The sequence below is a fragment of the Dinoponera quadriceps genome, unplaced genomic scaffold, assembly GCF_001313825.1.
Source record: "Dinoponera quadriceps isolate SergipeBrazil2010 unplaced genomic scaffold, ASM131382v1 scaffold3926, whole genome shotgun sequence".
NCBI lineage: Eukaryota > Metazoa > Arthropoda > Insecta > Hymenoptera > Formicidae > Dinoponera > Dinoponera quadriceps.
Genome location: NW_014558006.1, coordinates 65,901 through 82,146, shown reverse-complemented (window position 1 = coordinate 82,146; position 16,246 = coordinate 65,901). Strand labels below are relative to the sequence as shown.

General features: G+C 39.4%; 1 protein-coding gene across 1 annotated transcript in view; it reads left to right on the top strand.

Moving 5' to 3' along the window:
* LOC106749608 (growth factor receptor-bound protein 7-like) overlaps positions 1–16,246 on the top strand; it is a gene marked incomplete at its 5' end in the record, with an annotated part of 141,019 nt that overhangs the window by 116,161 nt on the left and 8,612 nt on the right. Inside the window, one exon of the mRNA XM_014629258.1 lies at positions 10,159–10,427. Coding sequence (XP_014484744.1) covers positions 10,159–10,427 — 269 coding nt within the window. The remainder of the gene's footprint in view (positions 1–10,158; positions 10,428–16,246) is intronic.

Below are 16,246 nucleotides of genomic sequence, written 5' to 3'. Positions count from 1 at the left end.
CCTTTAGAATCGCGCCATAACATAATCTAATCTACACATTATGCTGATGATCTGAGGTTATATTTATTTTTCGATATTTTTTCGCAGGATTACTGATAATTTTAGTATGGCATTTTGAATGATCGTAGACAGGATTTATCCGGCCCATCTCATATTGTTACAACGGACGAAACAATTGATGACGTCAGAGCATATTTTAAAGAAAAAATCCAAATTTCTTGATTCAGAAAGCTACTCAGATCATGGATTTGAAGCGAGAAATTCTCCGAAAGATTGTAAAAAACGTCATCAAACTGCAACCATAGAAACGAGGATTAGAAAAGAAATTTCATTTTATACAAAATCCCACACGATCCCACACCGTACTTACGATGTGTTTGAATCGATATAGTATATAATATATAGTAGTATAGTACAGTATATAGTAGTATAAATATATAGCAGCAAGGTGATTGGATCAGGATACTCGAAATTTGCCCATGGAGGTCAGGAATCGCCTCCTTACTCACCCGATTTAAACCTGTGCGATTTTTTTTTCGGAAGGTACCTTAAAGACAAATGTTATACTGTACAGCCTCGAAACACCGAAGAATTGGTAGATAGTTTTTGGAAAATCTACTCGCAACATTCCTACAGCTATATTGGATAATATATTTGAAGGAATTTCGAAAACGGTTGCAATTCTGTGCTAATTCCTATGGGCAACATTTTGAAAACAAATTCCATTATTTCATGCGCGCAAGCACATCTGCATTCCTTTTTTTAATAACATAACGTGTATATTTAAATGAATAAAATATTATATATTTGTTTCATATCTATGGTAATAAAAATTGACAAGTATTTTCTGCAAAATGGCGGTTCATTCATTTTTTTGGCCTATTTATTGCGAAATAATAACCATTTACTTATTTTATTTTAGACACAATCCTAATGGTCACCTTGTATGATGATAGATGTTAATCCTTATCGGTCGTAAGTCACCTCTCACGTGACAACAATACTTCGTCGCTGCGGTCGTACGTCACGTAGGAGGTGACAAGTTCGCATATTTACCGAAACCAGCTACAACCTAGTGAGAATCACGCATAAAAAGCTAGCGTCCGATAAGGATTAAGTGGACATGCGGGAGCTCGACTTTCGCATGAAAAGGTCCGAGGGATTTGCGCACGATGCACATTAATTTTCGTGAATTAATTCACATGAAAATTATACGGTCGTCCCCACTTTCGGGGATTTAAGTCTATTTGTTGATAAACGACGTTTTCTTCTTGCTTTGTTTACTTTGCGCGCATTCATGCACAGCAGTCTTGTACTGTACCGTGTCGGATATTTACGTATCATTTCCTTATTTTCGAGTTCCTATACTAAGGGGAGAGTTTCTGTACAACTTCCGCTCTCGCATGGACAAAAGAGCGTACCGAGCGAACTGCCGAAAGTTTAACGAACGGAACTTCTCCAACGCGTGCATCGGATGTGTCTGGTTGAAAAATATACCATTCTTTAATGACAGATAAATAAATAAGTATGTTTATTCCTGTTCTGCGGCTTGATTCTCTAAAACATTTATAGAAATAGCTAATACTCGAGATTTTTATTATATAAATTCGTGTAGAGTCCCTGTTTAAAGACATGCGATATGAGTATTTGATAGAAAGAGAGCTTTGATAAAGAGAGAGGAAGAGAAAGAAAGAGCTCTCTAAAAGAGAATCAGTATTATTATCAAAAAATAGTGAATTCAGTTTTAAGTTTAATACTGCAATTAGTAAAACCTCGCTGAAAGGATTTAGTTAATGGCATAGCCAGCGGAATACCACAGATTTTCCAATGAAATTTTCCTTTCACCGGCCAAAATCAATGAGGTGTAAGACCGTAGGATGACCTAAAATAAGAATATTTTCACTGAAAATCAGCGAATATTCACTAACATGTATCGGTGAAATATTAATTTCATCTGATTTAGTCAGAAACATTATCGTTGAGTTTAAGAGAAAGAGCGAGAACGGCTTTTGGCAAAAAAGCTCACGGATTAAACTTGGGCGAATAAATAAAACGCGAAGGTACCGCGGCTTTCTCTCTATTTCCGCAACATATTCACCCGAACGTCTCTTCCGCGTAGAGCGAAATAGAGGCGAGGAGACGAGAGGAAAGAGAAAAGAGAAAGAGAGAGAGAGAGAGAGAGAGAGAGAAAGAGAGCAAGCGCGGCGATAAACTCCAGTTATACTACCGGAAATGACACTACCGGTGTCTCGATAAACCCTTTTCCCCGGCGTGTCTCGTGCTGCTAGGACTAGCAACCGGTGTTTTCCTAGTAAACATAATAGACCCTTAATGTACAATAGTTTTCCGCAACGCGCGACGGATGAGTGAAAGAGTGCGACCGGAGGAATCCTTTTATCTTTTAACGTGCAACGTGTTCACGTGACCGATAGCGATAGGTCCGACCGGCCGATCGCTCGCTCCCCGGTAGGATCGATAGCGCGAGTCGAGTCGATAGTTGCAGACAGGTCTCCAGATGCAACCTCTCCCACTTCTCCCCTTTCTTTTTTCGGTTTTATCTTCGACCGTTGTTGATCCGCGTTAAAGCGAATCTCTTAAAGCGCATCGGTTATGATGTTTCTGATTAAGCAGATGCTGTACTTGAAAACTTTGCCGTCAAAATATTGACGTCTCTCTGCTAAGTTTACGTAATATTGACTGCACAAAATGATAAATATTTTTGTACGGTGAAAGTGTGTATGCGCAACAATAAATCGGAGCATTATTCGATACGCAAGGAAATCTATGAAAAATTTCCAAGTCTCACTGTCAATTTGCGTATTTATCTGATACAGAAATCCTGCAGCTTGGTATGTGCCTGAACGTGCCAATGTTCTAATCAGGAAAATTTCAAAGAATACTTTTATACTGTTTCAATTTAAATTTTTTTATACTATTTCAAATTTAATTTAAAGGCTTAAAAAGATACGAAAAGTTTGCATACAGAAACATTTTTATGTATCTTGGTTTTCTGTTATACGCGGTAAAACAATAATATATTTTTTTCGTATTCATATTTATATTGCGCTTACATTTACGCAAGATTTATATGCACAAGAAATAGAAAAAGAATAGCGTGATCATGTCAGTGTTAATGTAACATTTTTGAGAATCGCCTCTACGTTATCGTTTATCAAGTTTTGGCTTTCCTTTATGCCAGTAAAATTTATTTCATCAATGCTAATGAATGTTCAATGAGTATGCTATTTAGGTCCTCTTATAGTTTCAAACCTCATTGATTTTGTGAAAGTAAGATTTCCCTATGAAACTTGTGTTATTCCACTGGCTATTATTAATTAAATCCTGTCAGTGAGATTTTATTGATTGTAGTGTTATACCTACACAGAAAAGAAGTACTATAATACATTACATATATTCTACTATTTTTATTTTGCCTTTTTTTACATTTCTATATTGTCTAAATATAATAATAATACGCCTACGCGTTCCCTTTCTTGTTCCTTTACGTGCGCTCTCTTTCTCTCTCTCTCTCTCTCTGTCTCGCGCGCGCGCGGTTTCATCCTCGCGTAATCACCTGTGATCCCCCGTTGCCGGTTGCATTCCCGACACTATCACACGATCACGAGGACCAGATAATAAGCCTAGATCATAAATATATCATAAATGTTTCGCAGCAAGATTCGTGTGTTTCATGTCGTATGGTTCGGTGGAATCTCGTTCGCCTCGTCCATAGACATAGTAAGAATACACCGAACATGAGGCGCGAGAAGTGAAGATCAGACAGAAAGAGACGGATAATAGGTGCCGTGTAGCTTTCTCTCTCTAATGAGGAAAGAGTGAAGAGAAAGAGGGGTAGGAAAGAGCGAGCAGACAGCTGAATACTCGATCGTTCACACACTAGAAAAAGTTATATAATAATGAGAAAATTAGTGGTGCGCGTGAACGATCGAGTGTTCAGCTGTTTGTTCACTCTTTCTTATCCCTCTTTCTCCCCACTCTTTCCTCATTAGAGGGAGAGAGAGAGAGAGAAAGCTGCATGGCACCTATCGTCCATCTCTTTCTATCTCTTTTCCGTCTCATCTGTTTACTGGAGGACATGTTCGGTCTATTCTTACTATAGCCTCGTCCGAGGGACCAAGACTGCTCACAGAATGACACGAGCAACGGTCTACGTGCGAGATAATAACGCTATTCGAATCGTATCCCACTCATGAAAAATTAATTTACTTCATCATTCCCGCCGATTCCCGCTGTCATCCCAGCGGAATCACGGGGACAATTAACAGAATTTAACTCGTTCGCGAAAGTTGATCCCTCGCATACCTGGAATACTCGGAAGGCGCCAACAGCAGCCAGCCAGCCAGCTGGTCCGCTAACAGCGGGTAAAACGATACGTTCGCAACTTAAACGAGGGAGGGGGGATTTTATCGGTCGTAAAACAACGTTAGGCATCGGCGACGATAACGAAGGAGTCGCGAAATGTCGCGGAAAGGTGACAGTTGACCAAAGAGAAATGAAGGGAAATTCAATCGTCGGCGCTACGTTCGCGTGCGATTATTCGTGGACGCGTACACACGCGCGACACGATGCAACACGTACAAGTCGCGCGTGTATCCAATCGTTGCCGGGTGCCTTTCGTAATATCTCCGTTATATCGGCGACGATTTAAAATGTCGTAAAGCGAAATAACGCTTGGGAGACGACGAGTAAGCGATACGCGCGCAAGTGTGCACAGATGAGAGTGTTTTACGTGCGCCAGCGATCGCGAAGCGAGACGAGCGCAACGTTCGTCGAGAGAAAGCGCGACGATTTCCGCAGAGATGACTCTTGCTGCCAGACGTCGGACGAATCGAACGTTGTGGCTGCTGTGATGAATCCGTCAGGCACGCTGATTCTATATAAAAAAAAATTAATATCAATTTAATACTCGTATTTTCATGTATAAGCAAGAATATATTGGGGAAGTTTGAGCGGTTCTTTAAGTAAAGTTCAAAAACATTTTTTATATATTTACATATATATTTAATCAACCACATGTACGTGGTGCTGTTCCATTACAATTCGAGGAAGCTTCATGATTCTGGATTTCCAGAAGTGGTCATTTTTCCGAGCGATGAACTGCAGAAAGTGGTTTTTGCAGCCTTCCGAAGATGTAAAGTTTTTACCATTCAAGGAATTTTGTAGGCTTCGAAATCAGCGGTAATCAGAAAATGTTAGGTCGGGTGAATACGGTGGGTGCGGTAGAACATCCCATCCAAGCTGCAATAATTTTTTGCTGAGTCTGTAAAGACATACGAAATCTGGTATCCTGGTGGAAGATGGCACCTTTCCGACTGATCAATTTGGGACGCTTTCGTTCGTCGATCGCTACCTTCAAACGGTCTAATTTGGCACAGTATTTGTCTGAATTAAGCCTGTCGCGTTGTGGAAGGAGATAAAAGAAATACCTTTCCAATCGCACTAGATATACAGCATGATCTTTTTTGGATGCAGACCAGCCTTTGGAGTAGTTAACGGTGTTTCATGCTTGTTTATGCTACGACCTTTTACACTTTACGTTATATATGATCCATTTTTCATCGACCAAATCATCCGTTTGAAAAAAATGGTTCGTTTTCGTTGCGTTTGTGTAGCGAATCACAGTTGGAAATGCGATTTATTAAACTTTATTCGGTCAAATCGTGAGGCGCTCAAATATCTTAGCGATTCGTATAGCCAAGTATTTCCAGATATTGTGCAACGGTCGAAAATTAGATGGATGGATACCTCCGCGATGTCAATAAGTATCCTTGTTTGAAGACAGGCGGCGTTGTTGATGCAGTTTGGCAATACCATCGTGTACTATCTTTCAAACGACGTCATACAAAATTTCAGAGTGATTCTATGCGATAGTTTTAATTTGATAGCAATTCGTAGTGACCGTGTTTGATGTTTTTGATACAATGGAAAAAGAGCAATATCGATCCGTGATTCGCTTTTTATTTTTGGATGGAAAAACGTGCGAAGAAATAAAAACGAAGTTGGATGCCGTCTGTGGGAACCCTTTACCATCTATGACAACCGTCAGATATTGGTTCAACGAATTCAAACGTGGTTGTTCATCTGTTTTTGATGAGGAGCGCCCAGGCCGCCCGGCAGACGTGGTTACTGAGGAAATCGTTGAAAAGGTCTACGACATGATTCTCGCTGATCGCCGAACGAAAGTGCGTGAAGTAGCATAGGCCAAGTCGTACGGAACGGCATTCAATATTTTGCATGATAACTTGGGAATGAAAAAGCTGTTGGCCCGATGGGTGCCACGATTGCTCACGGTGGACAACAAGCGGATGCGGTTATCAATTTCGAAATAGTGTTTGGAGTTGTTTAAGCACAATCCGCAGGAGTTTTTGCGTCGAGTTGTAACCATTGATGAAATATGGATCCATCATTAACACTAGAGACCAAGGAACAGTGGACTTCATCCGGCGAACATACTGTGAAGAAGGCCAAGACGGTCCCATCGGCCGGAAAGGTGATTGTTTTTGGGATGCGCAAGACGTGATCATCTTCATTTGGAGAAAGGAAAAACTATCACAGGGCAATGCTATGCTGATTTATTGGGCCTATTCGACGTTGAATTGAAGAAAAAAACGGCCCCATTTGACGAAAATAAGTGTTGTCCCACCACGACAATGCACTGGCTCACTTCTCCGTTACAGCCAAATCGGTCGAATTGCGCTACGAATTGCTGCCGCATCCACCGTACTCTCCGGATTTGGCCCCCTGCGACTTCTTCCTGTTTTCAAACTTGAAAAAATGGCTCGGTGGAAAGAGATTCACGTCGAATGAGGAGGCTATCGTTGAAACAGAGGCCTATTTTGCAGAGTTCGATAAATCGTATTTTTCAGAGGGATTAAAAAAATTATAGGAACGTTGGGAAAAGTGTATCTTCCTAAGGGGATTATATTGAAAAATGAAAAAAGAATTTTATGTAAAACTTGCGTCTTCATTACTAACATGGATACTTATTGTTTTTTGTCTTCATATGTCGATAGTCTTGACGATCATGGCAATTTTTCATTGACTCCGAACTATTTGGAAATAAAATGGAGGAACCAATTGATACTGCCGTAACTCTATTTCGAGGTACCACTGCGCGTGAAAGAACCAACTAACCAGTCATATTTTCTGATAATAGATCAAATTTGAAATATTAATAGATTTAAGGATTCACAAAAAGGTTATAACGTCATTTTTATACTTGACAGTGTCTTCAGCGAGAGAAAAATTTACTTGAAATTTTATTAAATATATTTACTTCATTTATATTTGTTATATTTTAATAAATATATATTAATTAATAACTACATTTTTAAAGACTTTTTTGTTCAAGTTAATATTTATTACGTTATAGGATATATCAATTTAAAATTTCCTTATTTTGAAGTTGTCACTTTTTAATTTTTAAATATATTTCTTCAAAATGTATAACTTATTCCTTTATGTAAAAAATTACCTTTTTTAACATAACTTTTGTTCGCGTAATCTCGAATGAACTCCAGCGAAAACTGAATTCTCTCCCTCTCTCTCTCTCTCTTTCTCCCGATTACCCCAGGAGCGTTCAATATCGAAATCTAGTCACGCAAGTGGCTCTTAACGCGTCTCGTCGATGCGGTGATGATCTTTACGTCTCCCAGATGACGTCGATATTCCATATATACAAGCGACATAACGAACATTCCTTTACAAAGGAAAACATTGCGGCGGTGGCGACGGGGGTCATGCAACCTGGACGCGTCATTTCCGACGGCTAACGTTTCGTGAAGCGGGTTGGAAGTTGATCAAATGAGGGGTGGAAGAGACGAGGGAGAAGGACGGAGGAACGAGTTATCCACCTGTAAATCTTGAAAGAGCTTGTAATAACGATAAAACACGACGAGGAAGCCTGCCCGTGCGGGAAAGCCTCCTCTCCTTCCTTCTTCCCCCTTTTACCTTGGTCTCCTCACCACTTTTCCTCTATGTGTTCGAACCGACCAAGTTAGGCCGGAAGCAGTAAACTCGTCCGGAACACGGGAGCCCGCGCGTTAACTTCGCTCGTCGGACACCTTTAAAATATTATATACACGTGGCTGGACTTAGATTGGTCCGGGCTGCTCGTACTGTCGGGCTTTACGCTAAACGCTCTCCCATCCCCTTCGCTTTCGCGCTCTCTTTCGGCGCGCACCGCTTAAAAATCAATTTGCATGTGGAAGTTTTCCCGATAGTGCGCGCCGCTATTAATTTCCTGTAACGCCGCGCGTGACCTGTATGTATGTATGTGATATCTGATATATCATCATCTTCTTTATTAGCCTTTAACCTCAATAATGTAATAGCCACCCGTGTGCGTTACGATTCAGCGACGGTCGTCAGCAGGGATGGGGGGGGACACCGCCGTGTCACTCTCGTCGAACGAATTCGTGCCGTTCGAGAGAATTCACATCCGATGATGGTAATGAAAATTCAACGGCCACATGTACGAGCCGAAAATATGCTTCGAAGCGGAGCCCAAGTTGAAATTTTGACCCTATGTTCAAACTGTAATTCTACAATATGGGAGAATTAAACTAACGAAATAGGTTCAAAATTTCAATTCTAATAATATAATTTACTCCTACTTTGACTTTGACGATGTCTTAAATTTACATTTTCGCTGTTTTAGTGTCCAAAAAGATTGTTCAAAGTAGAAAACGGTTTCGTCAGCATCAAATATTTGTTCAGGCTTGTATCCACCATCAGTAATTAAGTTTGAAAATTCTTCTGGATATTTTTCTGCTGCGGCGGTGTCTGCAGATGCAGCTTCTCCAACAACCTTAATGCTATGCAATGATTGTCGCACCTTGAATTTATTGAACCACCCTTCCGATGCTTGAAATTCTCTATCTGTATATTCATCACCAGGTTTTTTAAAATGTGCGTAAAGATGTGCTTTGCCTTGTCGCGGATCAAAGGACCACTTAGAGGCACTCTTTTCTGGTTACAGTCTTCAATCCATAATGATAACGCAGCTTCCATTTTTTCAATTGCTGGATCACGAACAATTTTTGCCGATAGTGAGGTTGAAGCTATAGAATTCCTTATTTTGTCTTTGGATTTCTTGATGAATCGTACAGTTGATTTATTTACGTTGAAAGAGCGTGATATGCAAACGACTCGCCAAGGCGTAAACGGTCAAGCATTTCTATTTTTATTTTAAGTGGCAACACTACTTTTTTTCGCAACGGAACTATCTTTTATATCCTTTTACTTGACATTATACATTGGGAAGAAAGCAGAAGAGACAAGTGTTATTCAATCAAAATTATTGTAACGAATGACAAGTTGAAACAACAAAACACCATAGCATAGTGGGGTAAGGTTTATTTTGCTTTGCTTTTAGTCCATTCAGCTACACTCTTTATAAAAGCCGCCTCGGCACGTGTCAGCAGTACTCAAAGGATGCCGACGCACAATCACCGCAACACCGGATTCTTTTAACACTATGCCGTCCGCACGTCTAATCGGGATTCTTTTGTTTGGCGCCGGTAGGACTGATCATTTCGCTTGTCGCCGGCGGTTTTTCGAGGTTTTCGGGAGATCATAAATCGTCAGTTTTCATTAGTTTTCAATCCTATCCCGCTATTTTCATGAAATTTCGAGGATATATGTAAATAAATGTAACATTTTTTTGTATTATATATTTATTTATTTATTAATATTTTATTGGGTACTTAGTATTTCTCTTTTAGATGATATGAAGCAAAACAATCTCCGAGGTGTAACGCGACTCCACAAGACTTACACATTAAATTTGTTGTCCTTCTTTTTTTGTTTTTGGAACATACATGGCACTTTCTTCGTTTTCGTTTGTCGGTTTCGGAAATTTGTATTAGCTGGTGTTGCTTTAGCTGACCGGAAAGTCTGTCGATCGAATCATGATGTCTGTAACTTATTGTTGCTTAAACAGAACACAAACGGCACCACTCGATATTGACGAATCGAAAAATTAAACTAAAAGCTATGAAACTATGATGAATATTATTTTACGGTTGGTTTTAAGTAGACTTCGCTTGAACAAGATTCTAATGAGAATATATTTGTCGACGATACGTGATCGATGATTGACAATTTACAAACGAAGTTTTTTTCCTTATATTACAGGAATCTGTGCGATCACGCGTGGCGATGGACTTCACCGGCAGTGTGGGCAGGATAGTCGAGGATCCGAAGGAAGCCAAGGACATAGCCGAAAACGAGGGCATAATCTGGCGACGGAGATGGCGGCCGTTCTCGCGAACACCACCGGGCTGCGCCATGGTGAGGTTGCATGGCCTCGATGGTGGTATACACGTTCTTCAGCCTTGGTTCCACGGCGGCCTCAAGAGAGAGATCGCGGCGGCTATCATAAGGGATCACGGCTCCGTCGACGGGTGAGTTCTAATCAATTAATTAGCTTTCTTCTTTAAAAAAAAAAACGAAAATTTCAGCTTATTTTTGACATTTTTATTTCAATTTAAATTTTTAATATATCATCGAGATATATAGAATTATTTAAATATTTTTTAGTCACGTTTGATTATAAAAAAAAAAAAACAGCAAAATATTTTGAATTGTAAAAAAGAACTTTCACTGAGATCGATGTTAATCGAAATTTTGACAACAGTGTATTTGATACTTGATCGAATTTCTCTTTTAAACCTATAATTCTAAAGATTTAATTTTAATGCTACCTTGAAGTTATAAATTTGAAGTTATAAATTCTCTCAATATTTCGATTATTAAATTCATATAAATATTTAAGACAACTTTTGATTCTAAAACAGTGGAAATGAAAATTTCAAACATCATCATGGTCAAAATAAGAAATCATATCAGAAGAGAAATCATATTAGAATAGAACATATTTTGCTATCTCAGCTCCTACTGTGTTATAGAATTAAAAATTCAACATAATGCTAAAACGTCGACTCGGGGATTCAGATTCGAAGACACATCGAGTTAAAATCTGGATGTTACTTTGACACTTTTAAGAATAGTTTGCGCCTACTTAAATGGAATATAGGCTAGTAGAAACCTTTGACAATATTATACTTGTTATCTTATCTCTTGAACCTGTAATTCTAAATATTTAATTTTAACGTTGCCTTGATGCTATAAATGCTCTCTATATTATTATTATTATTAAATTCATATAAGTATTCAAAACAATCTACCTAATTATTTTTAACTATGCTAAAAACGAGAAGAACGAAAATTTAAGAAGTGTTCGAAAAAAAAAAGAACAAATTACATTATCAGAAATAAACCTATTTTGCTGTCTCAGTTCCTGCTGTGTTGTGGAATTAAAACGCAGTGAACTAGGGCTAAGTTTGCGACTCGGAGAATCTGATTCCAAGACACGGCCGTAAATTTCGACTCATCGTTCGCGTGCTGTTATATCCGTGGAACGCTTAAACTCACCCGGGACGAAGAGAATTTTTGATCGGTTCCTTCGAGGCTTCGCGCTCTCGCGGAGATAACTTTCGTTCCTTCGAGCAAAATCACTTGATCGCTCATGCTCGCGGATTAATCGGCCGAGTGTCGTTGCGGATTGCAACGGTTCTCCCACTTGCGAGAACGTGCGCTCCCTCCCCGAAAATCCCGATCGTGTGTCGATGCTGGTGATGATAACCGTCATCATCCGGGCTGGAGGGTCCTGCCTCTCGCGAACCGGTTGAGAATTACGGCCTCGAAGCTGCCGCGCGCGCGGGCGACACGCCTGGCTGATGCTTGCGTAATTCTCATCGCGATTATTACGGGCGATCGTAAATCATGGGTGAATTCCTTTCGAGCATCCTCCATTTCACTCGCCCGCCCACTCGCCTCTCTTTATTATTTTAGTATCATATTATTTGCTAATACCTTTGTGCCTGTCCGCGTGTTTGAATTTCAATGCCGACATCGGAATTTGTTGGAACTCTGCTTATGTATGCTGGCTCGCTACGTTTTAATAATTACAGCAAGGATAACACAGGCTTTTATATGGACTGTCGAAATGTGAAAACATTACGTATAATATACATACTTATGTGTATGTAGAAGTTTGGAGGAGGAGGACACATCGAAAGAGAAAAAGCTGGAGCTTAGCAAATGATGGCTCAGAGAATGATACCTAATGAAAATAACTCCGTCGTGACGGAATTCGCTTGAGAGATAGCAATAAATCAATTATTTATTTATTCGTTCTTCTAGTCTATCTGGATACGCTCATATAACTGATGTAATGTCTGTGTTGGATTATATAATAGTGACCAATTAATAATTTTCCTTTTTCTGTAGTTCAATCTCTTTCTACTTCACTCTCTTTCTTTTTGTCTTTCCACGCCCTTATCTATGCTGCATTATCTTGGACCGAACTTGTTACCGCGACCACATTGACCCTCGCGTTTAACTCCTATTGACCCGGTAAACCCCAATGACTGTTACACGTGTGAACACGTCCTAGAGAAAGAAATATCATGAAAAATTATCGATGTTACTGATTTAATTTTATTCTCATAAACGTCTCTCTCTCTCTCTCTCTCTCTCTCTCTATCTATCTATCTATTTATCTATCTATCTATCTATCTATCTCCTCCCTCCCTTCCCTCTCTCTCAAACTAGCAGACCTAAATCAATAAAATCAACCGAATTCGTTAGACTATTTACTATCTATTTTGTATTAATTTGTACTAATTTGAACTTATAATAATTTTGTATCCCGTACTATTTTGAAAGAATAACATGGCGCTGCTCACTTAATATTGAGTTAATCCGCAAACAAGAAAACGAAAAGAAAAAAGAAAAATTGAAGTATAAATGCAAAGGGCTGAATTTGTGATGATTTGTGCCGTTAAAAATAACTTAGTAAATTATATTCTTGTTGAAACAACTTTCTACTGAACTAAGCTCTATTAAACTCAAGAGTAAAGTGCTTTTTGTTATGAACAGAATCAATCGATTCTTCTACATTCATGCGGTAATTTGTGCCATTAAAATTTCAAAATTTCAGAATCTGTACCTATACTGTTTTTTTGCAGATTACTCTCAAACTCAAACTAATATTGGTCTCCAGAGTAAAATACTCTTTGCTACAAACAGAGTCAACTGGTATTTTTATATTCGACGCAATAATTTGTATCACCTAAATGTGAAATCTCTCTTTTTTTTCTCTCTTTTTTTCTGCGTCGCGTTTCTGCACTATGTATGTACGAAAAAAATAACTTCGTTAGGTTAACTGAATTTTCCGTTTTCTAGGGACCAGATGAAAACTCGACTATAGGAGTAGAAAGATTCCTGCAGGTTTCTGCTTAGCTAATTGCTCTCAGCTATCTCAGCCAAGTTTTTAGATAGTTGGTCCGTAAATTTATTTTTTTTATAAGAATCTTTTTAAATTTTAACAGCATATTATTCGCAAACATAATGTACATATATGTAAAATTTAAGAAAATTAAGAAAAAGATTTACTATTATACCGAAGATATAAAAGATTTACTATACCGAAGGTGAAGTAATTGAACTCCAAATTAGTATTATTTACATACATATATCACAGGTACAAAAACTGCCTCCGATATCACGTTTTTAATTCTAGCAATCAAATTACTTTCATGGTTTTAATGAAAAACGATGAGACGATAAAAGAGATTTTCAAAAATATAAAAAATTACAAGATTGTTAACTATCTAGTTTTTCAGAAATTGATAATACGTATATAAATATACAATTTCTGATAACGGTTGAAATATATGTTATATGTATATGCTAACCTTTAAAGATTTGGCAAATATTGTACGCATTATATTTCTCTTTGTGCTTCATAGTTAGGCATTTTTTTAGATAGAATCATTAAATTACCTCAGAAATCTATCAGTATGTAAAAATGCGAAAACATAGAAAAACATCACAATTATTCCTCAATTTGCATCTGTTATTATTTTTTATTGTTCTAAGCGTAACACGACGACACAATGCCATGTGCACATCAACAAACAAGTTAAAACATACACGGCAAGAGTTACAGTGAGGAAACTTAAAGTTGCTGCGATCTGTCGGCAAAGAACGGAATTTGGCTATATGATGTCTTTGGAATCAGTCGGACAGAAAGAGTTAATTATTACTATTCCAACAGATTTAACATTTTCACGAGCCAACTACTTTTACGCGACTGAATGTTCACACGAATATTCTCAGTCACGGTAACAGAAATATCATTTCTTGCGACCAAGTCTTCGATCTGGTCCCTATTCAGTCGCAGGAATTACGATTTTTCTTCCGGGCGTTCTCGCTGAACGGGTGATTATACGTTTCGTGCAATCGTTGTGTCTCGTGGATTCGTCACGACTATCATCCCTCGCGCGATGATTCTTCGGACGCGACTCGCGGGGTTTTTTGTCAATCGTCGGGAAACATACCTTGGCGTCTGTCGCTTGCCCTCCTCCCCTCCTTCCCGCCCGTTCCACGATCTCATCTTTTACTTACCGAATCGATGCCAGCAATTGCGGATAAATGGTTAATTAACGACTCTCCACCATCTATCTCGCGTCGCGCTTACCTTCGGGGTAATTGAGTGTTCGGGGATCACGTAGTTGTCTCCGGGTTTTTCGTTCAGGGGCCTTGCATAAATTTGCATAATCTCGATCTCGTAGCCACCTCGCCGCCCCCGTCATGCTCTCTCCTTCTCTTTCCCCCGCGATGTTGGTGGAAAAAGAGAGGTTGGAGGAGAAAAGAGAGAAAGAGAGACTGAGAGTGGTCTCGCCTCCTACGTCTTCCTACTAACTGACGCGAGCTTGTCCTCTTGAATTCTCCCGTTCATGTCGAGTTCCTTTATCTCCCCCCCCCCCCTCCCCGTCTTTCTAAGCCGAGTCTCTTGTCACAGTTGTTGTCGTTAAACGTCGAAAAACTTTCTATCTATCGATTGCGCCCTGAGCGCTGTCTGCTAATCGTCATTTGTCTCTCTCTCTCTCTCTCTCTCTCTCTCGACATAGCTGAGGTTTTGGGTAGTAAGCTCGAGATAGAGGAACGCTATATTCTGGCGACACGGGCTCCTTTGTAACGCGGGTACGCCGTAACGTCATTATTCTAACTCGAGGTGGCAGTCCTCGGGTATTACCGTTCTACCAGGATTACGAGTTCTAACCACCACCACCACCGCCGTCATCACCACCTCCATACCTCCACCGTCAGCACCGGTGTTATCTGTCCGGCCGGTGATACGCGGACGCACAGACTACTCGCTCGCATGAATATTCCATCGGACGAGCGGGCTTGATAAGAGGCGATAACCGGACATTTGTGCAAACACGTTATCGTCCGTGTAATATATGAGTAATATGAACGAAAGCTTGATTGGAGAACGTGCGCGAATCACCTAGACGAAAATTTCATTGAGTAATCGCGCGATCTTCTCCCCTCTCCCTTCTTCCTCCTCTCCCCTTATTTTCTGTCCCTCTCTTTTCATCTCTCTACAACATCATCATAGCTATGACCAGTCGCGCGACCAATCCTGTCATCATTGTTGTATCCCCTGATTTCCATTTTCCTTCCCTCCCCCTCCTCCAATCTGAGTGCTTTTTTCTCTCTTCTCCTTCTTTCCCTCCTCCAGCAGTTTCTTTAGCCGTTTCACTCGTCCTGTAGCTTTTTACGACCGTACTAATTCATACCAGGCGATACGCACGGATGAGCCGTTGCTTTGTCGTCCTTCCTAGTGGTGCGGCACCACTGGGTGCTAGATGTGCCTGATTCGCCCGCAAAATTGGCCTTCCAGCCAAATCTCCTGAGTAGTCCTGTACGTGCGGATATCGTCTGTCAGCATTTCTTAACTTTTTTAGAGAGGGGAGTTGATCTGGGTACATAGATGTATACGAATCATCGGTATATTTTTAAATAACCACTCGAGTCATAATTTTCGTCCTATGTTAAACCTTTAATTCTATAACACAGTAGACACTAAAATAGCACAATGAGTTCGATTCTAATGATGTAACTTACTCCTACTTTAACTATGATAATGTTCTAAATTTTCGATTTTTCTTTTCTAAAATAGGTTATTTAAAATACTTGAATATGAATATTTAATAATCGATACATATTAATTCAAGTGAAAATTTATTAAAGGATAATGGAATAATTATTTACTTGAATCTAGCACTTCTTCTGTCTTAACAGTTTTAAAGAATTAAAGGTTCAACAGAAAAATTAACGAAGGTAGTATCGTCAAAGTAGATTTTTA